Source organism: Mastigoproctus giganteus, chromosome 10 (genome assembly GCF_048544385.1).
Source record: "Mastigoproctus giganteus isolate SK-2022 chromosome 10, ASM4854438v1, whole genome shotgun sequence".
NCBI classification, from domain to species: domain Eukaryota; kingdom Metazoa; phylum Arthropoda; class Arachnida; order Uropygi; family Thelyphonidae; genus Mastigoproctus; species Mastigoproctus giganteus.
The window spans coordinates 168,690,761-168,717,815 of NC_143584.1; the positions used below are offsets into that span (position 1 = coordinate 168,690,761).

The 27,055-nt window shown below is 37.4% G+C and overlaps 1 protein-coding gene across 1 annotated transcript in view; it reads left to right on the forward strand.

The window, feature by feature from the left end:
- LOC150079462 (zinc finger MYND domain-containing protein 11) overlaps positions 1 to 27,055 on the forward strand; it is a 305,480-nt gene that overhangs the window by 253,276 nt on the left and 25,149 nt on the right. Inside the window, exon 10 of the mRNA XM_090382587.1 lies at positions 8,268 to 8,453. Within this exon, the coding sequence (XP_090238713.1) occupies positions 8,268 to 8,453 (186 nt within the window). The remainder of the gene's footprint in view (positions 1 to 8,267; positions 8,454 to 27,055) is intronic.

Consider the following 27,055-nt stretch of genomic DNA (forward strand, 5'->3'; position numbering starts at 1 on the left):
GCAGAAGAGTGAGAGACAATTAACAAAAAAGAGTAAGAAATGACTGGTTCAATCAGGACTGTGAGAAGATCCTAGAAGAACGAAACCAAGCCAGGCAGAAAATGTTACAGGAGGAACTAGAAAGAATACTGAGGATTACAGTTAAAAGAGCTGTAGCAAAGTCAGTATGTAGGAAATTCTTGCATTTTTTCCAGCTGCATCTTAACCTGTGTAAGAATAAGAAAGGAGAAATAGTGAGGGGAGTAATGGAGATTACAGAAGTTTGGAAGTAGCATTTTAATTCCTTACTTAATAAAGAGCAGACACACCCAGAAGAAAAAGAAGAAACAGATAATGTTGAAGGTACCTTGTACCTCAACAATAGAAGAGGTACAGGATGCAGTCCAAAAACAACTAACCACCCGGAGAAGATAACATCCCAGCAGAACTCATAAAGGCAGGTGCCGAGAAACTGATCCAAAAATTACATCAGCTTATATTGGACATGTGGAAAAGAGAAGAATTGCCAAATGACTGGAAGACAGCGGTAATCATCCCAATCCACAAGAGGGGAGATAAACTAGCGTGTGGAAACTACAGAGGAGTTGCCCTACTTAAGAGGAAATAAGAGGAACCCTGGGCATACCAAAAAAGCTTGTAAGGCTGATGAAGATCATGCTGGAAGAAAGCAAGTGCAAGGTTAAGGTTGTTGTTGTTGTTTGGTTTTTAGAAGTATTAGCAACTAAGGCCATATTGCTCCGGGAATATGCGGTGGTCATTCCCTGACCTTTCCACATCATCCGTATTTGGTGGTGATGGGCTTGAACCGTCAAGAAGCGTGTGCTATGCACTGCTGCTCCTTCCCACCTGGCTATGGAGGTGCTTAAGGTTAAGGTGCAGAGGAATCTCTCTGAGTCCTTTGAAGTGGGGGGAGAGAGAGCTGAGACAGGGGGACCCTTTGTCACCGATCCTTTTTAACTTGGTGTTGGAGAGGGTTATGAGGAAAGTATTAGCCACCTCCAATGGGATATTTAACAGACTCTACTAGCACTTAGCCTATGCAGATGATGTAGTGATGACTTCAAGAAACCCACATATTCTGAGGACAGCTTTTGAAAAGTTTAAGAAAGAAGCAGAAGAGTTGGGTTGAAGGTAAATGAAAATAAAACAAAGTTTATGATTACAAGTAGGAAGGAGAGACAAAGTACTCAACAGAGCTTGCACACAGCGAAACATAGTTTCAACAGAATGGAATCCTTCAAATATCTGTGAGTTGTGATTCAACATGATACTACTAACGCCCCAGAAATTAAGGCTCGTCTTAATGCTGGTAATAGATGCTATTTTTCCCTGCAGAAACACTTTCAATCAAAGTTGCTCTCTAGAAGAACGAATTATACAATACAATGGTACGATCTGTCGTGACTTATGATAGTGAAACATGGGTGCTTAATAAAAAGGATGAAAAATCTTTAAATGTGTGGAAAAGGAAGATATTAAGGAAAATCTTTGGCGCTGTAAAAGTCGGGGAAGAGTGGAAAATAAGGACAAACCAAGAACTGAAGGAACTGTATGGAGAACCCAATATAGTGGGAGTGATAAAGAGCTCAAGACTTAGATGGGCAGGCCACATGGTACAAATGGAGGAAAACAGATGGCCAAGGAAAGCAGTGGAAGTGCAATTGGGAGGAAGACGAATGAAAGGAAGACTGAGAAGGAGGTGGGTGGATAACATAGAGAATGACCTACGACAGCTTAGGGTGAGACGAGGGAGAAAAATGGCCAAAGAAAGAGACAGCTGGAGATAAACGTTGAGGAGGCCAAGGTTCTATAAGGACCCTAGCACCGTGGAGTAAGTAAGTACCATATTTTCCGGCTTATAAGATGCACTGGCATACAAGACACCCTAGTTTTGGCCACATATTTTGGGGGGGGGAAAAAAAATAAATATTTCTCCAAAATAATAAAAATAATAATAATAAAATTAAATGCGGTAATATATTTTTCACAAAATTATGGTATACGCTTGGGTAAATGTTCAACCAATAATGAAATGTTTGTTTCTGAAAAAGCTGACAGAAGTAACGTAACAGAAATCCTTACTCACCCTAAAACAAATACGGGCGTCACTTTCTCTTTGTAAAAGACGGTTGGAATTGAAAATTCCCAATCAAGTCTAATTAGCCCGCCATACCATAAAAGCGTGAGATCATATTATAGAGGAAGCAAACACATGGGAAAATGAAACAAGTTTTTACTTACGTCTGATTGTGAGATTCATATCACACAGATTTCAACAAATTTTCCACGAAAAAAAGATTACTTGTATGTATTGTTGCCATAGATTGTAACCACTGAATAATTGTTAAAAATATATTTCAACAGATAAATCTTAAGTAAAATTGGTGTGAATTTCAAAGGGAAATTTTCAGAACTCAGTTTACCGGCACTGCGTCATCGAAAATGCATTGCCAGTAGTCTTTAGGCCTAATCTGACATTGACCATATAAGACACAGGGTGATTTTCCAAGTATTTCTTTGTGGCGCCTCCGTAGCCAGGTGGGAAGGAGCAGCAGTGCGTAGCACACGCTTCTTGATTAGACCGGGGTTCGAGCCCGTCGCCACCAAATACGGAGGATGTGGAAAGGTCAGGGAATGACCACCGCACATCCCGGAGCAATATGGCCGTAGTTGCTAATGCTCCTAAAAAACCAAATAACAACAAGTATTTCTTCGCGAAAAAAACCGCGTCTTATAAGCCAGAAAATACGGTAAGTAATGCAAAATGGCGAAAAAAGAAGGAACAGAAACCCCTGCTCCTCTTTTTCTGATACTGCATTCATTGACTGATCATCTTTTGAGTAAGTTCTCCCCATTCTTAGTACAGCAGGCCCCCGTTATAATGCAGTTTGCTTTACGCTGATTTGCTATAATGCTGTTCTTATATTATAACCCATATCTGACTATAACACTGTCACAGATCACTATAACGCTCTTTTACAGATTGCATTTTTGGCATATTTAATGAAATCGTTTCATTTGATGGAGTCGATAGCTTGAAGTGAATAGCAAAACAGCATTAAAACGTTTCCCACGCCGACTTGAGAAATTTTCCCACGCTCAGTGAAATTTTCTCGCACGCTAATTTAATTGCAGTACAGTGACTTGTTACGTAGTTTCGAGATCAACATTTTAAAAAATGATCAAGTATATTGCTTGTAATATTTGTGTTATATGCATTTATCGAAAGTCTAGTCATCTCTCAGTACCATATTAGACATTCTGCGAAATGGACAGTTTACTGAACATTGTATCATAATTAATGCAACCAACGCAGTTACATTTTCGAAGAGTTAATAATGGCCGATAAGAATGAAAAAGCAATGTCTGAGTGCAGTACAAAGACTATAAATGTAAGAAAAAGACTGAATTTGAAAATTAAATTAGACATTTTGAAGCGAATCGATTCCGGTCAAAGACAAGTGGATGTGTGCCATAATTTAGGACTTGCAAGTTTAACTGTAAGAACAATTATAAAAAATAATAAAGAATTAATTTTAGCAGCGGGAAAGATAGCTGTTCCACTGCAAGCAACTAGGGCTAGGCCGGCTATTAGCATTGAAATGGAAAGACTTTAACTAATTTTATTGAAGATAATATCCAATGCAGAATTCAGTTAAGTTAAATATTATTAAAAAAAAAAAAAAAAAAGAGAGAGAGAGACAGAGAGATTAGCCAATATGATGATCTGAAGAAAACTCACCTAAAAAAAAAAAAAATGTGGAACCATTTAAAACTAGTAAGGGCTGGTTGAATAGATTTAAAATCCAGGGAGAAACCACAAGTGCAGAAGGAGCCGAAACTTTCAAAAAAGAACTTGTTAAAATTATTGAAGAGGGATATTATGTGTTATACTTCTCAACAAGTTTTTAACAAGTTCTTTTCAGTTTTTTTTCTTCTGAAAGAAGAAAAAAACATTCCAGGTTTCAAAGCGGCGAAGGATCGGTTGACTTTATTGTTGGGTGGTAACGTTGCGGGGGGTTTAAAATTAAACTTAAAATTCCATTTAAAATCGACACATTTTTATGATTAAATTCATCAATTAAATTAAATCCACTTAGATCAATTAAATTCATGATTTTAAGTTTAATTTTGATACGTAAGTAGTTACCACATAATTATATACATATGTAATGTAGAATATTTTATATGTACAAATATTTGAATATTAAATATTTTGACCGACATTTGTGCATTTTTTCACTACCGTTTATTATTGATTAGGAAATATCCTATGGCACCAACTGCAACTCACAAATACATATATTACCTTATGGGAATGCGGCGCTCGCTTAGCGCGGATTCACTTAGCACTCTGTTTTTACAGAACGAATTATCAGCGTTAAGCAGGGGTCACCTGTACAGAAATGTCTTGCAAATGTGGCGGGCCCTCCAAAAATGGTTCGGAGATTAAAATCTGGAGGTCTTCTAGTTGAGATGAGTGAGAACAAGCACTCAGAAAGACTATTAAAAACATCAACTTTTGGTGGAATTCCCACAAAAGTTACACCTTATGACACATTAAACTCCTCTAAAGGGGTAATAGCAGAGTGGGATCTCCTTAATATATCTGAGGAAGAGATTGTTCAGGAATTAAGTGATCAAAATGTGATAAATGTCAAAAGGATAGTCATTAAGAAAGATGGAGTACTTACTCCTACCCAAACAGTCATTCTTACATTTAAAACACCAATCCTACCAACTTAAAGCTGGATATTTAAGGTGCAAATTGCAACCTTACATTCCAAACCTCGTCCGGTACAGGAAGGCCTCACATAACACAAGTTCGATTAACGCAAATTTCAGTTAACGCTATTTGAAAAATTATACCACTTTTCACTTTACATGATGCAAATTTCCAATTAACACGATCGTGGGTTTTTTTTTTTTTTTTTTATGCGATAGTTGAAAAGGATTTTAATTGTGCATTAAGCTTACCACGAGTAGTACGGTCTATAAACAAACGTTTGCCTGCTGCCCGCCTCGGTGTGTTCCATCAGAAGAAGACATGTTATTTGTTTGTCTCCTGCTAATAAAGTCAATGCACACTTGCATAAAAATTCAAATTTTTAAATGAGCCAGATGAAAATGTTACCACGAAGGAGATAACAGTAAACGAATTAGATGAAATCTTTCGTATCGCATAGAACCTCAAACAAAAGGTTTGAGGTTCTCTGCGATATTTATTTCGCCAGGCCCAGAGAAGATTGTTGTCAGCTATCGGAAATTGATTGATGAAAAGAGAAAGTCAACACTGTTCAAATATTTCCGCAACAGTCATTTCTTCATTGTGTATTTTATGTCAGTGGTTCCCAAACTTTCTCGGTTCACGGCACTCTTAGTGTCTCAGTAATTTTTTCAAGGCGCACTCAGACCAAAAGAAATACCTAACAGTTCCGCTTAGTAGTTAGGTCCAAACAACTTAATAAGAAATGTTGAAACTGTGAACTACCTCGAGCTAGTAGTTCGTGCAGTGTCCAACAGATGTCGAGTATCGCTGTTTGCCTCGAAAATTTAAAATATTCTGCGCCGCGCAGTTTGGGAACCACTGTTTTATGCAATAAACATTTAATTCCATAATTATTTTCATTATCTTTTACATTGTATACAGTTAAAAAGTTATTTAAAAGGTATTTTTAATATTCTTTGTGGACATTCCAGAAGGTCAAGGACTAATTATAATTTTTCCTATTGGTTATTATATTCAATTAACGCGTATCCGTTTTGTGCGATGCGCTCGCGGGACAAATTAATTGCGTTAATCGAGGCCCTCCTGTATTTTAAATGCCAAAAATTTGGACAGTCGCAAGTAGTCAGGGGTGTAACCACCTGTGCTCCTGTTGTTCAAAAGATCATGTTTACACAGACTGCACCACTGAAATGCAATGCTGCCCAAACTGTAAGGGAAATCATTCAGCATTTTCAAAGGAGTGCATCCAGTGGCAGACAGAAAAGAACATACAAAGTGTAACACAAGGTGCCATACCAAGAAGCAAAAAGACATTTATAATGAATTGCCATCTTATTTTTCAGTTGTAAAAAAAAGCAATGATCCATAACAATGCAAACAGATTGTTCAGTTCCGCCAAGCATCTCAATTTATGATGGGCAATGTTGGTCCTCTCTGCACTAAAAGAATAGCCTACCCAACAGCAATCAACTCATTTGGTAAATACACCATTGACAATACTACAGATAAAAACATTACACAACAGCCAGTTAAGCAAATAAGCTCTTAAAGAGATAATTAGAAATCAAGTATTGATACCGTGGACATAGAAATTCACATCAAGATGAACTACTTCTTGAAATTCATGCAAAAGAGAAGGAAATGGACATCACCAGACCAACTTTGAAAAAGGGAAAAAACAAGGCTAGACAGGCACAAACAAGCCACATCCCGTAAGCAAGCAGACACACCTGATAATCCTCAGTAATGTATAGAATCGTTCAATGCAATTGTTGCAGCCTCAGAGCTAACTTAGACAATGTTTATGACTTAATTACCGAATATAAGCCTGCTGTTCTTTGTCTACAAGAAACAGATCTGACCCCTAAAATATCTATGAACTTCATCCAGTCCAGAGGATTAAATCACCTCCAGTTTGCTCTCCTTCTTAAGGCCTTGGAAAGTGAATTTGAAGGGCCGCCATACTACACAGAGTTTCGTTGGTTGTCTTTCCTCAACATGCTAAAGAGGTTTTTTTTTTTTTTTTTTTTTTTTTACTTTTGGAAGAAATAATGCTGTTCCTAGAAATGAAAGTTCAGGATGTATCGTTTCTGTGGGATCAGTCTTGGGTATAAGATCTGGCCTTCCTAGTAAATATTACAGGTCACTTAAACGATCTAAACATTAAACTACAAGGGAAAGATCAGTTGATAACAGACATGCACGATGCACTGGCTAGTTTTCAAAAAAAGTTGATTGTGTGGCAAAATCAATTAAGAGGATACTCTGACTTTTCTTTTCAAAATATTGTGACAGAGTAGAAAGGATTAAAGACAAATTTTATGAGTGTTTTAAAGATTTCAAGGAGCACCAAGAAGATTTTTCTCCTTTCCATAAAGTCACTCTCAAACAGCACTAGAGCTGTTTGAGAGTGACTTTTCACATTTCCCTACAAATGGTACTAATTGATCTGCCGAATGACTCAATTTTAAGAGCAATACCAAGATTTTTGGGATTGTATTTAGGGCGAAAATACCCAGAGATAAGAAAGTTTGCCACAAAATTTTTGTGTTAATTTGGGAACACATATTATGTGAACAACTGTTTTAATGTATGAAAGCTATGGGCTTGGTGCACCCAGGGTCCTGAGCTGGATTCTCTCTCTTAGGGTAACTCGGGAATTTTTTATGGCTGGTGCAGCATAAGCCTCAGGCTTCCTTGCACCATATAGCTAATAATAATAATAACACAGCCCACAAATCAAGGAACCGACGCCGATCTTTCTTCCATAATAAAGGTTGTGTCTTCTCAATCCTTGACTCCAAATCTTCCAAAGCTGGTTGCAAGTAAACGGAGTCAAGTGTCTGGCAAAAAGGCCTAGATTACCTAATTTCATGTATATTCCCTTGTTGAAATATTGTATTTTCTGAAATAAACTTGCTTTTCAACATTCATGCTGTTGTTTATTCAGACATTTATTTCCTTTCAATTAGTTATTAGTGCATTCTCAGCTACAAGTATCTATCAGCAACAAACAACAATTCAGCAATTAAAAAGCATTTTGCAGCCCACGTGAGGTACACTAATACGTGAAATGGCCCACAGCCCAAATGAGTTTGACATCCCTGGTCTAGATGGTCCTGCATTACTTCTTTAACCAGTGACCATTATTTTCCTTGGAACAGAATTTAAGCCAGTAAGTCTGTAATTACTCATGTCATCTTTTGATTCCCCCTTTGTGAATTGGGGATACATTCATACATCTCCGGTCCATAGGGATCTCCTTTTCTACGTCCCGTAATATAATTGGATAGATTCTATTCATCTCAGGTGCTCCTTTTTTATATTTAGCTTCATTTATTGGAATCATTATTTATTTGCTCTTGAGATCTTAATGAAAGATATTCCTGCATATTCCTTTATATATTTGCAACCTGGTATCAAACTGTATTTTAGGGAGGGGGTATATATATATATATATATGTATATGTATATATATATATATATATATATATATTTTTTTTTTTAAGTGTTATTCAAACTATTTTATACATAACAGTTACAGAAAGATTACGAAGAGGATAAACAGAAGTCCATTAACGCAGCCCTAGAAAAGATCAACCGAGAATTGGAAGAAGTTCGACGCAAGGCTGAAGAGCACCTTCAAATGACTCATCAACAACAAATCCGTAAACTTTTAGAACAGCATCAGCAAGAAGTTTCTGAGACCAAAAAAAAGCAATGGGTAAGTAGTATATTTATGGAAATATACTTAATTTACACAGCTCGTATGATTACTGAAACTTATTGACTAAATAATATCACCTCTCTGAAAGTAATATATCTGCCAAGTTAAATACACGACACTCCAAAAAAGTATGCAGGCACCCCCTCTTTTCATAGTCCATCAGACCTTACCAGGTAAACAAGCGACTTAGATAAATATATAATTAAGGCATACAAGCCATGCAGATTAGTTATTCTTATTATGGTATGCGGAGCAGGGCTGACTAATTTCAAGAGGGGTGTTATTGTGGGATATTACATTACTGGATTGTCAGTTTGTGAAATTGTTGATAGCCTATTTCCATGTGACCAGAGGTACTGGGAAGGATAATGCAACAGTCATGACAGGCAGTATCAACAGGTCTGTACACTGCACATGAAGCTCCACAGCCTTGGTTTTCATGGGAGAGCGGTGTTATATAAGCAAAACATCACCAACCACAATCACCTTGCACATTACAATAAACACCATAGGTTGCCCATAGAGCAGTGGAAGTCAGTTTTATGGAGTTGCAAATCTTGCCACACCCTATTCCATTCAGATAGGTGGATGTAAAGGAGAAAATCTGCTACCAGAGCACGTTGTGCCAACAATAAAGTTTGGAGGAAGTGGGGTCATGTGGTGTAGGGCTGTTTCTCATGGTATGGTCTAGGACCTTTAGTGGTTGTGCAGCGAATCATAAACTCTAACACCTACCTTAACATTTTGGTCAATTCATGCTCTGACGATGTGTCAATTCTTTGGTACATGTTTATTCTATGGATAATACCCTATGACTTGCCACTAGTGCTGTTTGAGAGTGACTTTTGTATACACAGAAGTTGGAATGGCCAACACAGAGTCCTGATTTGACCTGTGGGATGAATTGGAATGTCAGGTGAGGAATAGATCAACACTTCCCTCATCAGTAGTAGTAGTAATAGTGGCATGTGATGCAAGAAAGCAAGTGTATAAGCTTATGCAGCATCAGCCAAAAAAAAAAAAAATCACACCATTCCCTCCAAATGCCTGTCCAGTTCCTCCTTAAATTCATTTAACCTATCAACTTCCACAACGACAGATGGAAGTTTGTTCCGGCAATTAACCACCCGCTGGCTAAAGGAAAATTTCCACACATCTATTCTACATCTGTCTTTTCTTAATTTCAATTTATGCCCCCTTAGGTTTGTAATCTGAACAAGTGGAAGGATCCCATCAGAATTCAGCGTGCTCAACTCATTCAAGGCCTTATACACCTCAGTCAGATCACCGTGCAGGTGCCTAGTCTCCAGCCACTGCAATTTGCAGAACTTAAGCCTCTCTTGGTAAGAGGATCCGTTCATTCCCCTCACCAATCTTGTTGCCCTTCTTTGTACATGCTCAAGCAAATCTACATCCTTCCTAAAATGAGGCCTCCAGACCTGTACATAGTGCTCAAGGTATGGCCTGACCATTGCCTTATACAGAGGGACAATCACTTCCTTTTCCCTGCTAGCAAAATTCCTATATATCATTGACAAAACCCCATGACCTGCCCTGGCAGCCTGTCTGCATTGCTCAGAAAACTTCATATCTGACTGCACAATTACTCCCAGGTCTTTTTCATTTTCTACCACCTTAAGTGTAGTACCACACAGTTGGTACGTTTCTCTGGGGTTACTTCTACCCATATGCAGTACTTTGCATTTGTCAAGGTTAAACTTCAGTTGCCACTTCTTAGCCCATCTGCCCAAATTATCTAGATCCTGTTGCAGTAGCACACTGTCATTACTGTCATTAACAACCCTGCCAACCGTTGTATCATCTGCAAACTTCGACACTAAGCCTGATATACCTTCATCAGTATCATTGATAAATATACAAAACAACAGAGGACCCAGCACCGAACCCTATGGGACTCCACTAGTAATATTAGTCTACGAAGAGCAGCACCCATTAATTACCACCTTCTGTCTTCTCCCACTCAACCATCCTTTTATCCATTGTAGCAACTTACCCTTAATACCATTCTGCTCCAATTTGTACAATAGTCTTCCATGCGCAACAGTGTCAAAAGCTTTCCTGAAATCCAAATATATGATATCAAAATTATTTTTTGCATCCAGTTCCTTTGTAACCACATCATAATATCCTATCAAATTTGTCTGACAAGACTTTCCCTTAAACAAACCCATGCTGTGTCTGAATTATTGCTGCAGTCTTGTCTAGATGATCCTGCAATGCATCTTTAACCAGTGACTCCATTATTTTACCCGGAACAGAAGTTAAACTAACTGGTCTGTAATTACTCGTGTCACCCTTCGAACCCCCTTTGTGAATTGGGGATACATTTGCACATCTCCAGTCCGTGGAGGCCTCCCCTGAGTCCAAGAATGCTCTCGTAATTATGGCTAAGGGTTTGCTTAGTTTCTTTGCCGCCTCCTTTAATATAACTGGATAGATCCCATCCACCCCAGGTGCCTTTCTTATGTTTAACTTCAACAATTTCTCCTCCACTTTGCTCTCAGTTATTACAAAATCATTAAGTACCCTGATACAATTTGATAACCTTCTGTCATTTTCAAACCTTAATAACTCCTCATGTGTGAATGTAGATGCAAAATACTCATTCAGTTTGTTTGCAATCTGAGCAGGATCATCAACAGTCGAACCATTATTATGAAGTGGACCAATCAGTTTCATCCCCTTCCTTTTAGAGTTTATATAAGTAAAGAAATCCTTGCTGTTTTTCTTTGCATCTTTTGCCAAGGATTTCTCGTAATCTGCTTTCGCCTGCCTAACCTCCTTTGTGACCCGACCAGTAGCTCAATTGGTCCCTGTTCTACAGCAGGAATAAAGGACTACACCTACTGCACTCTTTCATTAATTGGTGGAAAACGTCTCCAGAAGAGTGGAGTTTATAATAGTGGCCAAAGGGAAACCAATTGAAGGTGGTGGCAATAATGCCAATGTGAAACCGATGTGTCTAGAGACCTTTTAGACAGTGGTGTATATAACAGGGAAAATTTGCCTAGTGCTTTTCTCCAGGATATTATTTCTTCACTCTTTTTGCCAGCCATTGAGATATGTTTATGAAATGTTCTATTACTTATGTTTCATGCTAGTATTTATGCATATTGTGTGCTGATTCACTATCATTACCTCTAATAATAACAGTGTTTATTCCAGCTTGCAGAAAGCTACGTTGTGCATGCGGGTGAAAAGCAGGGCAAAAGGACCTGAACAGAGATGTTTTTAGTCAGTATTCACAGTAACAACTCCATATACAGGTAGTTCTCGACTTTACGAGTTAATTTGTTCCTAGCACATGCTCATAAAATGGGAATTGATTTCCCATGGACATAAGGTTAAAAATAGGGGTTACGTTCTCAACAATGAAAGTTAGCTAATTAGTTAATGTTTAAACAATGATTGATTACAAATGTTAAAGAATGTTTATTCTTCATCATCAACTAAATGCACACTCGTTGATCACTCATTATTGGCTCGGCACTCGTTGGTTTATTGCACAAGGAGTCATCTTCTTCAGAAATATTTCAAGAGATGTTTGTTTCCAAGATACTGTAATCTCTTTTAATTACTACCCGCTTGCAGTAACAGAAAAGCCCAATAAACCAGAAAGTGCAAATTGTTTTTATTATTTTATGGTCGTGACCTCCAGAAATGTGATTTAGAAAAATATCACAAAGGCGTTTAAAATTGATTCTTATAACGGAACATATGATAACGATGAAAGTGTAGTGCATTTTAATGATTTGAATTGGTAACTAATAAAATTTACAAACCACGCTCAGGACCTTTTATATGACCTTAAAAATGATATTTTAGAGAGAGAAATAGCTTAGTTATACAGCGAAAATTTCAACTTCCGAGATCTTGAAACGAATTACCAAAAAACCAATGTGTTATTGGGTTTACATTACGATATTTTAACGATATGATGGTGGCTCTGGAACTGATTAATATTGTAAAGCTGGATACACTGCACTGTATAGCTACACATGTGGTTTGGACTGCGGTATTTATGAATGTTTAACATTCATTTTTTTTTTTCCAGTTAATGTTCATATTTTCAATTTTGTTGATACTTGGGAGAAAAAAACTCTTGAACCTGGGAACTCATAAAGCAAGAATTGCCTGTAATATATGGCATTATGGGATATGTGGGTGAAGATTTACAGCTCCAGCAAACACTAAGTTTTTGATAAATTTTTGCTGTTTTATTGACTTAATTGTCATCATAATTAAGAAGTACGAAGCAGGCCAAAGTTTGTCATCTATTGCACTGAATTAGATCTCGCTGCTTCAACAGTGAATACTATTTTAAGGGACAGTGTGCGTATAAAAGAACATGTTAAAGGATCAACACATTTAAGATCAACAGTAATCACAAAACAGCTTTCAGGTGCTATATTGAAGATGGAAAAGCTATTAATAATATGGATGGAAAATCAGATTCAGAAGCAAGTGCCTCTGAGTCCAATGGCCATTCAAGCAAAAGCAAGAAGTATTTATAAAGATATTAAGGATAAGTATGGCAAATCCCAAGCCATAATATTCGTGGCAAGAAATGGGTGGTTTAATAGGTTCAAGCATTGCGCTGGTTTCCAAAACATTAAAGTATGCAGTGAAGTCGCCAGTGCCGATTCTGCAACTGCGAAGAAATATTGTGATGTATTGGAAAAAACCCCTTCTAAATCTTCACAGCCCTCAACTTCTGCAGTGATGTGCTTATCAGCTGGAGAGTTAATTCTGGCAGTGATGCTTGAAAGGTAAAACTTGCTGATGTTATGCCTGTCTCCTCTCTCTTTTTGTAATTTTATAATTTTGAAATTTTTGTGATTTTGTACACATTTTAATTTTTCGTACACATGAGATAAAAAAATTGAATAAATAATTCTATTTGCATGTTCATCGAACATTTCTTTTTTGCTTCAATCAAATTCAGCGTGCATAGTTGGGAGTGCTGCGTAAGCATTTAGGGAAATTCCGATTTACAAGAGTTCTGCGGAACGCAACCCTTACGTAAGTCAGGGAGTGGATGTATATAAATCAACAATGGGCCCAACACCAAACCCTGGGGGACTCCACTAATAACCTTGGTCCACGAGGAGCGGTGTCCATTGGTTGCCGCTCTCTTTTTTTTTCCCATTCAGCCGTTCTTTTGTCCATGGCGGCAACTTGCCCTTGGTGCCTTGCTGCTCTGGTTTGTGCAGCAGTCTTCCATGTGCAACAGTATCGGGAGCTTTCCTGAAATGCTGGTTGCTCGTGTACTGGTTATGGTATGGGGCTGCTTCTTGTGATATGCACTTGGACCGTTGCTTGTAATGCCAAACACCATCAGTTCTGATTAGTACACTGGCATCCTGGGAAAGTGCTCACACTTTGGCAGTTCTATGGAAATGCCTGCATCCCATAATAGCTAGCAGTGTAAAAACAACCTGATTTGAAAACTCAAGCAACCCACATGGTCAATCCAAAATCCAGATAATTCTGATAGAACACATTTCAGATGAACTGTAACTACAGATCAGGGCATAAGAAAGACATCCCTCTTCTATAGCTGAACTGGAGACTGCACTGAAGGAGGAATGGACACAGATTCCTATTGCCTGCTATGAAGAAATCATTGGCGGTGTTCCATGACAAATCAGTTATGTCAGTGAGACTGCCTTCACTTATAGTACAAGGAACTTTTTTTTTTTTTAACACCATGACCAAATTAGTCGGTAATGGGTGCATGGAATGGTTTAATTTCTTGGAGACTCAGGTGTTCTCTTCCATCAAACAGCAGACCAATCAGAGAATGCACAGTTTACTTTTATAGGCCCTGCCATGCTGAACACATTCACTACTGAATCCAATTCTTAAATCTAGTTTGATAAAATTCAACAGACTACTGATGTGTTCCAGTTTTGAATGTCCTTTGATTTCACCTGTCACTGAAATGGTCATGAATATTGTCCTTCACCAAATTAAACATGTGGAAGTCAGAAGATGTACAGTCAATGTTCGCATAACTTTCTGGGCCATTTTGGCAAAAGATGCGAGGATGAGTTTTAGTGTGGTGTAGACAGAGCCAGTGCAAGAGTTTCATGTGCCCTAGGTGAGACTTAAAATTTGCACCCCAGTTGTATTCTGTACCATCCATCAGCCTATCTACCCATCACCCTACCTACCAAGAAGCTTACCTATTCCCATCCATTCATTTATCTATCCAATCATCTATAATATTATTCTGCTTTCTATATATTTTTGTGATTTATTGTATGATGTGATAATAACAATACAGTGCATGAATACGACATGGAACATTATCACAAAATAAACTTTTATCTTCCTCCATTCCTCCTCTTCCACCCTCTCTTCCCCTGGTCATCAAATTCTTTGGCACAGAAGGAGTTACAATGTTCTATTTACTATGCTGAAAGAAATTGCTAATATGGATCACAACAACACAAAGGACTAGAATTTTTTAAAAAGAAATTTAATAAGAATATGGGCTTGGCACATCCAGGGTCCTGAGCTGGATATATTCATTCTTCTTTTTCTTGGTGATTCCCTTCTACTTCTCTCTCTCTCTCTCTCTCTCTCTCTCTCTCTCTCTCTCTCTCTCTCTCTCTCTCTCTCTCTCTCTCTTTTGGCTGGTGCAGCATAAGCCTCAGGCTTCCTTGCACCGTATGGCTAATAATAATAATAAGCAGAGGGCCCCCTGCACAGGGGGGGACAGGGGCCCTCTGAAATGGAAATACCTAACATCACTTTGAAAATTTAGAAGAAGATTTATGAATGAATTTTTATTTCCCACTTCTTGATACCCTAATGAATCCTGTACACAGCAAATTTAATCAAGAAATAATCCTAGTAATCAAAGCTATGGGGGAATCTCCTTGAATTAAACCTTGCATCTGAATATATGGAAATACTCTGCAACTGTTTTCAATTATCTTTGATGGATTTACAGACAGAAATATCATTGTTAAAAGCCACTAATCATCTAAACTGCAAAAATCTTTTAACCTGGAGCAAGTAGCTTACTGATGCCGATCGATATAAATTATATCCAAATTTCACAAAAGTGACATACGACTTTCAGGTTTTAGGTGTTACAAGTTGCACTCCTGAACAAACTTTTTCAAAATGAGTCATATAAAAACAAAATTAAGAAGCGTTATGATGCAAGAACGGTCGAACTACTTATTGCTTTCATATGTGGAACAGGATTTAACTGCTGCAGTCATTGTAGAAGTAAGTGACAAATTCGTCTTTGTCGCCTTTGTTCCTTTTGAACTTAGAATATTATTATAATAAATAAATAAATAGACCTAAAAACATTGTAAACCTAAAAAGGTTGAATATTTATTAGTTACGAACTATTATAATGTATTTTAATGTATAGGCAAACCCCATGTAACACGGTACTTCTACATCACTGTTTCGCTCTAACCCAGTTTGAGAATTGTGGGAAAACCCTGCCATTATGTTATATGTAATTTTCAATGTTTCCATTCCATTTTGTGAATCCCCACTGTTGACTTGCTAGTTGTTTTAATAGCCTTCGTGGTATTTTTCTAAAGCACATTTCTGGAGGGCACTACCATAAAACAATAAAAACAATTTGCAGTTCCCGGTTTATTGGTCTTTTCTGTTAGTGTAATCAATTACAAATGTTTAGTAAAACTCGATCTTGCATTTGCTATAGTACCGATAGCTGGAATTCTGTGGGTTTTCATGTTATTATGGTGAAATGTGCTTCCTCTTCCACAAAATATTCAATCATATAAAAAACAGATAAATTTTCAGAAATTCATTATTCCATATCTCACTTGTGTGTATCATGTTTGTTGCAACTTGTGTGTGCCCTGTTCTTTGTTATTAGTTGCTTATCATTTTTACTGTTTTAAATTTTACAACCAAAAAAAAAAAAAAAAAAAAAGTCAGTGAACAGAATTATCAATTAGTATGTACATATTACAGTACATATTAATTAAACTATGTACGTAAGCGTAAATTTATTTTTATTTTGCTAACTGGAAAATATTCTTCTGATTTTCACGTATCATTTAACTTTATTAATTGGTAAGGTAATAAAGTTAAATTTATGCTTTGTATCTAAGTCGAGGTGCACTGTATTTTGTTGGAAGATCCCTGGGTTAGGTTTTGTGCTTGTTTGAGACCATAAAAAATTGTGACTTCAAAGTGTATAGTTTGTGACTTTTAAAGAGAGCAGAAGGTACACAATATCTGGATGCTGCAGAAGAGATTGTGCTTACCAGTGATGAAGAGGAAGAATATTAAATTAATGTACATTATCTGACATATAAATATCACAGTTTGTAAGGTAAGATGTTTGTTCAGTTATTACTATTTAAGTTACTACTGTTATAAAAATAAAGTTAAAATATCAAGTTATTACCACTATAAAAATTATTCCATTTTTATAGTAGTAATTAATTATTATAATAAAAATTAATTATTCCATTAATTTTTCCATTCTTTACTCCCTTTTTCCACTGGTTCTTAGTCCCGTATAACATGGTTTCGCATTACAAAAGATTTTGTAGGAACCAAACTATCGTGTTATACTAGGGTTACCTGTATATGTTTTTTAAAGAAATTATTATATAAATTTATTTTTTAAAGAAATAAAAATTTTAATATACAGTTGTGCCTCCATATCCACTGATTCAGTTACCTGCAGTTAACCATGGGAAAAAAATGAATGAAAAAATAGGGTTAGATGCTGACCACCCAAGATTGAACATGCATTTGTAACCAAAACATTACCAAACACAAGAAATAATCATAATAAAATATGCATTTTATTACGGTAATTATTACGTAAGAAAATATTGCTAATGCTTTTGCTTCTATCATAAGCAGACTTGTTTTTTGTTTGACCTTCTATCCAGATGACAGCCATTTCAACTCTTCCAATCCTTTGTCTTTGTGACTTGATCTAATGGATTTTGTTACACTTTGAGTTGTTCCTGCTGTGCAAGTTGTTTTTATTTTCTCTGCATTCTTTCTAATTCTCAGCATTGCCTCATTTACGCTTGTTGCACGTCTTCTTTCATTTTGCTCAAAGTGTTTCACAATTTCATATTTTTTCTCTATTGACAGAGGCCAATTCGCTTCTGTCAGTAGAGAAAAATAGCCTTACCGGGAAAACCCTGGTGGGGCCAGAGGCCAGAAGACGATGAAGGCCGGTGTGATTTTGGCCATAAACGCTAGTATGAGGCTGCTACAAATTTTCCCGGGTAAGAATTTTTGACCCAGGCTGCTCTGTCTATCAATATTGCTTTTCTTTTTCTCTCTGAATCTGTAGTGTCCTCACCAGGACGTTTCCTTTTCATACCTTTTAAGTATTTTACTCATTTTTAGGAGATAAAGCACAATTTCAAAATGAAGAGGCACACTTGATACACATAAACAAAGCTGCGTGCGTGTATCAACTGAATAAACAACACCGTAATGGCAGAAACACGCTATTAACACCTCACTAGCTCACAATTTACTAAAGCACATTTCTGGAGGTCACTACCATAAAAACAATTTCCAGTTGTGTTTCTGCTTGTGGAATCAGTTATAAACTCAATCTAATTGCATTTACGATAATACCAATAGCAATTTACTATTATTATGTACAAGCAATATTAATTTATAGCATATTAATAGCAATATTAATTTATCAATTAAACTTTATTATACGTATGTGTGTACATGAAAATCATGTTATATATGGGTTCAGCAGGTGTTCGCTTATATCCACGGATACGGGGATCTTAATGTATATACAAAATTGTATTTATAAAAATATATTTATTTAAAAATAAAGTGTTTTATTTTTTATGAGGGGATCCAAATGTGGTTGGCCCCTTCTTGTTTTAGGCTGTGCACACCTATGATTGTCATATTAATTTAATCTCTAGAAGTAGCTTTTTTCTAGTCCTAGTCACACTCCTTAGTTTATTTTGAATTTAGACACATTTTGTGGGTTCATCATCATCATCATCATCAGCCATTTTCAATCCACTGCAGGATGAAGGTCTCTCCAGCAACTTTCCAGTTCCTTCTGTTTTGAGCACTGGCCATCCATTTACTACTCAAAAACTCATGAATTTCATCTATCCATCTCCGCCTTTGTCTTCCAGGTTTTCTTCTAGCTCCTCTTGGGTACCATTCTGTTATTTTCTTAGTCCATCTGTCATCATGTCTTCGAGCTATGTGTCCTGCCCAAGACCATTTTAGTTCTTTAGTTTTGATAAGAATGTCCTTTACTTGAGTTTGCTGTCTAATCCATGTGTTTCTCTTCTTATCTACCAGTCTGATTCCCAATATAATTCGTTCCATTCTTCGCTGTGTAGTTCTTAGCTTCTCTTCCATTCTTTTGGTGAGTGCCCAAGTTTCACTTCCATAAGTCATGGTGGGGAGTATACATTGATTCATTATTTTACGTTTCAGACAAACTGGGATATTGCTCTTCAGTATGTGACTATATTTCCTGAATGCTATCCATCCAAAATTTATTCTTCTCTTGACTTCCAGCCATTTATCATTATTACAGCTAGTAACTTGTCCCAGATAAGTATATGACTCCACCTTTTCAATTACTGCTCCTTCAATCATTATTTCCCTTTCCGTGGCATACTTGTTCATCATTACTTTTGTTTTAGCCATATTCATCTTTAGTCCAAAATCCTTACTAACTGTGCATAACTGATTAAGATTTTCCTCTAATTCTTTGGGATCGTGGCTTATAACCACAATGTCATCTGCAAATCGTAAATGGTTTAGGTACTCTCCGTTCACATTGACTCCTTTCTGCGACCAGTCTAATCTTCTGAAAGCTTCCTCAAGGGCAGCAGTAAACAGCTTCGGAGATATTGTGTCTCCTTGTCGAACTCCTTTCTCGATTTTAAATTTGCTACTGTCTTTGTCTAGTCTAATAAAGGATGTAGCACTCTCATATATTTTCTTCAAAATCATAATATATGGGGTATCTATGCCTTGTCTTTCCAGTGCCCGAAACATTGCCTTATGCTGTATGGAGTCAAATGCCCTTTCATAATCCACAAATGCCAGGCATAATGGTGTTTTATATTCATTTGCTTTCTCTATTAGCTGTGATATTACATGAAGGTGATCCATAGTTGAGAATCCTGTCCTAAAACCAGCTTGCTCTTTCAGCTGATTTTCATCAAGTATTCTTTCTAATCTGTTAGTAATGACCCTTGTGAACAACTTGTAGATGTGGGATAACAAGCTAATTGGTCTATAATTTCCAATTTCTGATTTATCTCCTTTCTTATGCAGCAAAACTATGATTGCATTAATCCACTGCTTAGGCGTCACACCTTTTCTAATGCACTTTGTGAAGAGCCTTGCCAGTTTTTGTGTTATGTCTTTTCCTCCCAATTTTAACAACTCTACAGTAACTTCATCTTCCCCCGGGGCTTTCCGATTCTTCATTTTCTTCACTGCATGTTCTACCTCATCAGGAAGAATATCGGGTATGTCGTATGTGTTGCTACTTTGCAATCCATGTTCCCCACTGTTGGTATCATTCCCTCGCTCCTTGTATAATTCTCTATAGTAGTCTTCTGCTATTTGAATTATGCCTTCTCTGCTGTTTATAAGTACACCATCGCTATTCTTCAGTTTCAGTATCATTTGTCTTTCTGTATTACTGCTCATGGCTGCTGATTTAAATCCTTTGTTTTCCCTTAATGCTTGTTCTACTTTTCTTGTGTTAAATCTTCTTATGTCCTCTCTGAGTCTCTTTCTAATGGCTTTGCATAACTCAGTATACTCAATTTTCTCCCTGTAAGTGTTTTTCTTGCTCTTCATTTGTCGTCTTTGGTTCATCATGACAAGTGTTTCTTGACTAATTTTTTCTTCTTTGGATTTCTGTTTCCCTATAGGTTTCTTGGGCTTTATCACTTTCAGAAAGTTGTAATATTCCTCGTCGATATCTTGGTCCCGAGCAGTCTGCAGAAGCTCAAACTTGTTCTTAAGTTCCAGTACATACTGTTTTTTCTCCTCCTCTGTTATTTCAAAGACCTTTGTATTATTTACTCGAGTCAGTTTTTTTCCTTTCCTTTCCTACATCAAGTGTACATCTTACCATTCTGTGATCACTTCCAACATTTACCTTATTCAGGACGGTAACATCATTCACAATATATCTTCTGTTAGTGAGGATGAAGTCGATTTCATTAGTTGTTAATCCATTTGGACTCTTCCATGTCCACTTTCTGTTCACCCTTTTCTTGAAAAAAAGTGTTCATTACTGACAGTCCTTGAGATTCTGCAAATTCCACAAGTCTTTCACCTCTTTTATTTCTTTCACCAATTCCAAAATTTCCTATAGTTCCTCTTTCTGCACTGTTTTGCCTTTTTCCAACCTTAGCATTGAAGTCCCCCATAGTAATAGTGTAGTGGGTTTTCTGCTCATCTAGAAGACTCTCAATTTCAGTGTACATTTCTTCAACCTCTTCATTATCATGGCTCGATGTTGGTGCATAAATCATTATAATCTTTAGCTTGTACCTCTTAGAAATCTTGAATATTAGTCTTGACACCCTTGGTGATTGTATTTTGAATTTTTTGTGGGTTACTAATCAGTTTCCATAGAATCTTGTACCGCTTGAAACTTGCTGCCATTGTTGTTGTATATTAGACCTATACAGAATAGCATAGCATATATCGAACTTGATAACATAAGGTATAACGTAAAACTAAATAGTGTAATACGTAGCACTATTAGGAATCTGTTAGCTTAGTGTAGTATTATCAATTAAATATTTAATCTTATTAATTTTCATTGTTAATTAAATTGTATTTAAACATAAATCATGCCCTAGACTAGAGCAGCAAAGCAACAAGCAGAAGTGCTGTGGCTCAGGAGAGAACCGAAGGGGATGAATTTTGCAATTTTGCGAACCTTTCTGGAATGGAACTGGATCTAGCCAAGGAGGAGGATGTGTTTGTGTGTGCTGAATGCAGCGAGCGTGAAGGAATTAGGTGCCAACTCGGTGTTCTGATGGGCTTCTATGAGAGTTCGAGGTGGGTGTAGGGTAGATGCCCTCGAAAGAATTAAAATGGGGAGGAGCCATTAAGCTCTCAGCTACCCAACTCAATGCCAGAGCTCACTCTTGTGCATCGGGCAGCACAGCAGCAATCATCAGGGCAGAATGAGCTGGTCCCACAGGAGCTAGTTATTGTCGGTGACTGAATTGTCAGGGAAACGAGAAATGTATTGTGCAAAAGGGATATATGGAATAGGACCAGGGTACGTCTGCCAGGAGCAAAAGTTGATGACTTGTAGAGCAGTTCTTTTAAGGGCACAAACTAATGACATTAAGTGTAGATATGCGGACTTACTTAACGAGTAAAGGTCAATGTTGAAAAAAAGTCACGAGTTAGGGCTAAATTTGAAAGTGTCTGCAATTCTGCCTAGACACGATAGGAGGGAGTATATGATGAGAGCCTTGGTGATCAGTTCAGCCCTGGAGAGATTGTGCAAGGCTCAAGTGGTAGAATTTTTCTCAGCCTGGTCTGTGCTTGTTAAAAGGAGAGATTGCTTCTACAGGGATGGGATACACTTAAATAGAAAGGGTGCAAGAATATTTGCTAATGCTATCGAGGCAGAGTTAGGCGGGTCAGAAAACTGCTAGCTTGTGGGGGATACACGGACTAATATATTAACAGTAGCTGCTGGCATTGAGGGGGTTGAGGCAACTATTATATAAACTTCACGAAGGTGAAATGTTGGCAGATTTTGAAACTTCATTGAGGCTTTCACTGTGTAGAAAATGTTCTAAAATATAATGGCATATAGGCAATAATTAAAAAAAAAAAAAAAAAAAAAAAACTGCATCACCAATCTCCAAAAACCAGTGCAAATTAAGGATGATTGCTAAAGGACTTAATGTGGAAAATATAAAGATCGGTCATGTGTTCAGGCCACGATGAGCAACTTCTAGCTTGTGGACGGCAATTGCAAGTTGGAGAAATTATCACGATTTGTGCAAACATTTGAATCAGAAGTTAAATATTCTGGATTATTAAATCGACTTTTAAATCTTTAATTTGTTAACCATTTAGCACTAATGATCAACATCTTGCAGGAGCTCTCTTACCTTTCAGAAGCTTTACAGAATCACTATGGTAAATGCAGATAAATTAATTATTCGAACTATCAGTGCTATTGCTAATTTGAAATATTGTGAAGGAAATTATGAAAATAAAATTAAGATCATGTTGAAGTGCCAAGAATTTTAAGGAATCAGAATCGAAAGTAAAAAAATTACCTTATGACAAGGTATTAATGCAACAGAGCGATTTTAAATTAAATAAAGAAAATTATACCATTGGAAGAAATTTTAAACATAAGCTAACCAAAATCGTGGAATATGAAAGAACTTTTGTCTCGATGGCAAGACGGTGAAAACCGAATAAGAAATTTAAGTTTTCTGATAAAATATAAAATCATTAATTCGATTAAATAAATTAATGATTTAAAATGAATGAATTAAATTTAAATTTAGAAAATCACTAATTAATATCTTTGAAATCACCATACAAGTTTATAGCGATGGCACTGACTGGTTAAAATAAATTTATTAAAATAAATGATATATACATAAAATACTGAAAACAGAGATAAATTATAAAATAAAATAAAAATGTTAAAATACAATATGATAAAAGCATTAAAATACACAGAAGCTTTTGCAGCGAAGTGCCTCTTCATCAGCTAGTAGTCGGTGAATGGTGTACTCCAGTATATAGTGTTGGTTACAACAGTAAAAGTCAGCTGAGCATGATCTTGTATCACGAGTCTGGTGTCGGTAGAACAGAATTACGTACACATGATGATCGTCATCGCACTGCAATACAGTACATTCCATAATAGGGTGCAAGTGGACTCACCTCGTGCGATTCAAAATACTATTATTGGTAGCTATGTGCAGTGCCTGAAGCCATGAGCGCTGGTGGTAATCATGTGAATAGTCGACAAGATTGTGCTCGCTGGTGGTAATCATGTGAATAGTCGACAAGATTGTGCTGCTCAACCCAATAATGCTTGGCGACTGCAGAGCGTTCAAAATTACTGTTTCGCAGAGCAACCTCATGTTCAGAAACCCAGTCTTTCAGTCTTCTGCCAGACTCACCTACATAACACCCCACCCCCCATAATCCAGACACATAATGTGGTATACGGAACCACTCCGTAGGAAAGGAGGGACAGGTATTTCTCGCCTTAGAAATAATAGACTGTAATTTCCTCCCTGGAAGTTGCACACATTGTATATGATGGAGACACAAAATCCTAACAAGACGTTCCGATATGCCCAGATAATAGGGAATGTAGGTGGTAGAAATAAATTCATTGACAGGAAATACATTGAGAAGGGTTAGATTGAGTAACAAATTCGTGTACGTGAAGCTCACATATGTCTAGAACACGAGGAGAATAACTGAAATTTGAAAGCTCCACTCTAATTTTGGAAATCTCCAATTGCCCTTCACCAGTCGAACTCGAGTGCATCCAAGTGTGGGAGAATAAAGTGCATGCAGTGCTATGCAAATGACCAGGGGCATGTGCAGACCCATAATTGGTAAATTGGCATGCACACATCGGCTTCCTAAAAACGGAAGTTACTAAACACGAAACCATGCATTGGACTAACACATCTAGGAAAGGAAGAGTATTAGCAACCTCTAGTTCAATCATAAACAGAACGATGGGCGAAAGGGAATTGAGATATTGCAGCAGTCGAGATTCCGATCCCTGAATGACAATGGCGAAGATATCATCAACATAATGACGCCAGAGAGTGATAGGAACAGCTAAGTTCAAGAAAATCTGACTCTCAAGTTCCTCCATGGCAATATTGGCCATGTAGGACTAACAAGGGCACCCATAGCTGTGCTCTGTATTTGGCAGAACAGAGTCATTGAACATGATCATGCCCCCATTAAACACAGATTGAGAGTGGTAGAAATATCTGTAGAAAGCAAAGTTCTGTCTCCCTGCTCAAAAAACGTCTCGCACAGGCAATAGCCTGTTGTACAGGAACAGAAATGAACAGAGAAACCACACCAAAGGAGATCATGACCTTGCTCTCAGAAATAGTAAAATCTTTAATAATACGGAGAAAATGCGTATGGAAACAGTGTAAACAGTTTTCCCAACAGGGGGTGCTAATAACTTGACAACATATTTAGAAAGTTCATACGTGGGTGTATGACAATAAGAACCAACGGCCATAAAACTGTGGGAATCGACAAACTGTCGCATGAAACTTCCAGCGAACATTCTTTGTAATCTTATTAGCTAAAAACCGAGAATGCACAAGTTTATTTTCTTTAGCTTCCAACTTCTGCAACACTTTCACAGGGGAGGCTTGCACAGTTTCATAAACCTCCCAATCCTGTAATAGAGCGAGAGCTTTACGAATATACTCTGACTTGTCCAGGACAACAGTGCGCCACCCCTTATCTGCAGGCAAGATTACAATAATGTTGTCTTTGCCAAAGAAGAAAGAGCTTCTTGTTGACATCGTCTGAGGTTGTTAGTGATATTAGTTGTTTGCAGCGCCACCTCATGTTCAGATAGATACTGTTTTAAAGTGAATTAAGTTAGCAGTCTCTTCAGGCAGCTTGTCGAGAGATGCTTTCACACCTATAGGCAAATGTATGATGGGAGGTTTAGAGGGAATGACTGCAAACTTCATGCTGAGGCTAAGATATTACTTTGCTCCTTAGATAATTGTTTGCTACTCATTCAAAACAAACTGCGAGTTATCTCTCATATGTGTGTTCCTAGCAGTATATGCTTCTCGTAATAAAGCATTAAATTTATGCTGCTCACATACATGATACACTTCCGTTACACATAGGGCTTGGGAACACAAAACACGTACCACTGTAGAATATATAGGAGGAGGGACCAGACCTCTTAATTCTTGCATGAGTCTGGATTTGTTCGTGATGATCCTTTTCAATTCTTGTTGAAAACTACCGATTCAGATTCCCAAAGTTTTTAAACCAAAGCCAAAACAGTCACCCCTCATATGGTCACAGAAGAACAGTTCCTTTAATCTAAAACTCCTGGGAATAGTACGATGAGCTTTACACCGATGTGCAAAGCACAAATGTTGTCTGTTATAGGCTTCAGACATAAACAATTTCTACACACTGACAGTAACACCATACACTAAATGGGACATTGGGAAACTGGCCTTGCGCTTCGGGTTGCATATCATACCAAGTTTCTAGCGACAACCGATTATCTGATTAAAATAACTTTATTAAAATAAATAATATATACATAGAATACTAAAAACAGATAAATTATAAAATAAAAGCATTAAAATACAATATGATAAAAGCATTCGACACGAAGTGCCTCTTCATCAGCATGTCGGTTCATGGGGTACTCCAGTATATTTTGTTGGTTATAACAGTAAAAGTCAGCTGAGCATGATCATGTATTACGAGTCTGGTGTTGGAAGAACAGAATTATGTACACGTGACGATCACCAGCGCTCATCACACTGCAATACAGTACATTCCATAATAGGGTGCAACTGCCTATGTGTGATTCATAGTACTGTTATTGGTAGCTATATTCAGTGTCTCGAGCCATGAGCAATGGCTGTAATCACATGAATAGTCGACGATTTCAATATCCCGTCGGCAATCATGATTATCTGCTCAACCCAATAATGCTTAGCGACTGCGGAGCGTTCAAAATTAGTGGTTCGCAGTGCCACCTCATGTTCAGAAACCCGGTCTTTCAGTCTTCTCCCAGACTCACCTGCATAACACCTCCCACAATCCAGACACGTCATGCAGTATAAGGAACCACACCTTAGAAAAGGAGGAACAGGTGTTTTCACCTTAGGAATAATAGATTGTAATTTCCTCACTGGAATTTCCACACATCGTATATGATGGAGACACTCAAAATTCTAACAAGACGTTCCAATATACCTGGATAATAGGGGATGTAGGCAGTAGAAATAAATTCATTGATGTGAGGAGGGTTAGTTTGCATAACAGATTCGTGAGCCTGAAGCGCACGTCTGTCTAGAACAGTGTTTCCCAAACTTTTTTAGTCACGGAACAAGGCGCCTCCGTAGCCAGGTGGGAAGGAGCAGCAGTGTGTAGCATACGCTTCTTGATTAGACCGGGGTTCGAGCCCGTCACCACCAAATACGGAGGATGCGGAAAGGTCAGGGAATGACCACCGCATATCCCGGAGCAATATGGCCTTAGTTGCAAATGCTCCTAAAAACCAAATAACAAACAAACAAACAAAAACAGTTACAGAACACTTTTCATCTCACAACATATTCATGGAACGCTTAAGAAACACAAGGTTAGCGGGAGCCAAAGAATTGTTGCTGATATTTTATTACATATGATGCACTGTACATCAGGAGCATCTTTATTTCCAACACATAAAGCTGAAATTCAAAAAGCTGTCATTATATTTTCGTTTTGGTCTTTTATTAGTTGGTTTCTGTTTTTTCACTTCGGATTTTTGGGTAACAAAAGGCTGCGAT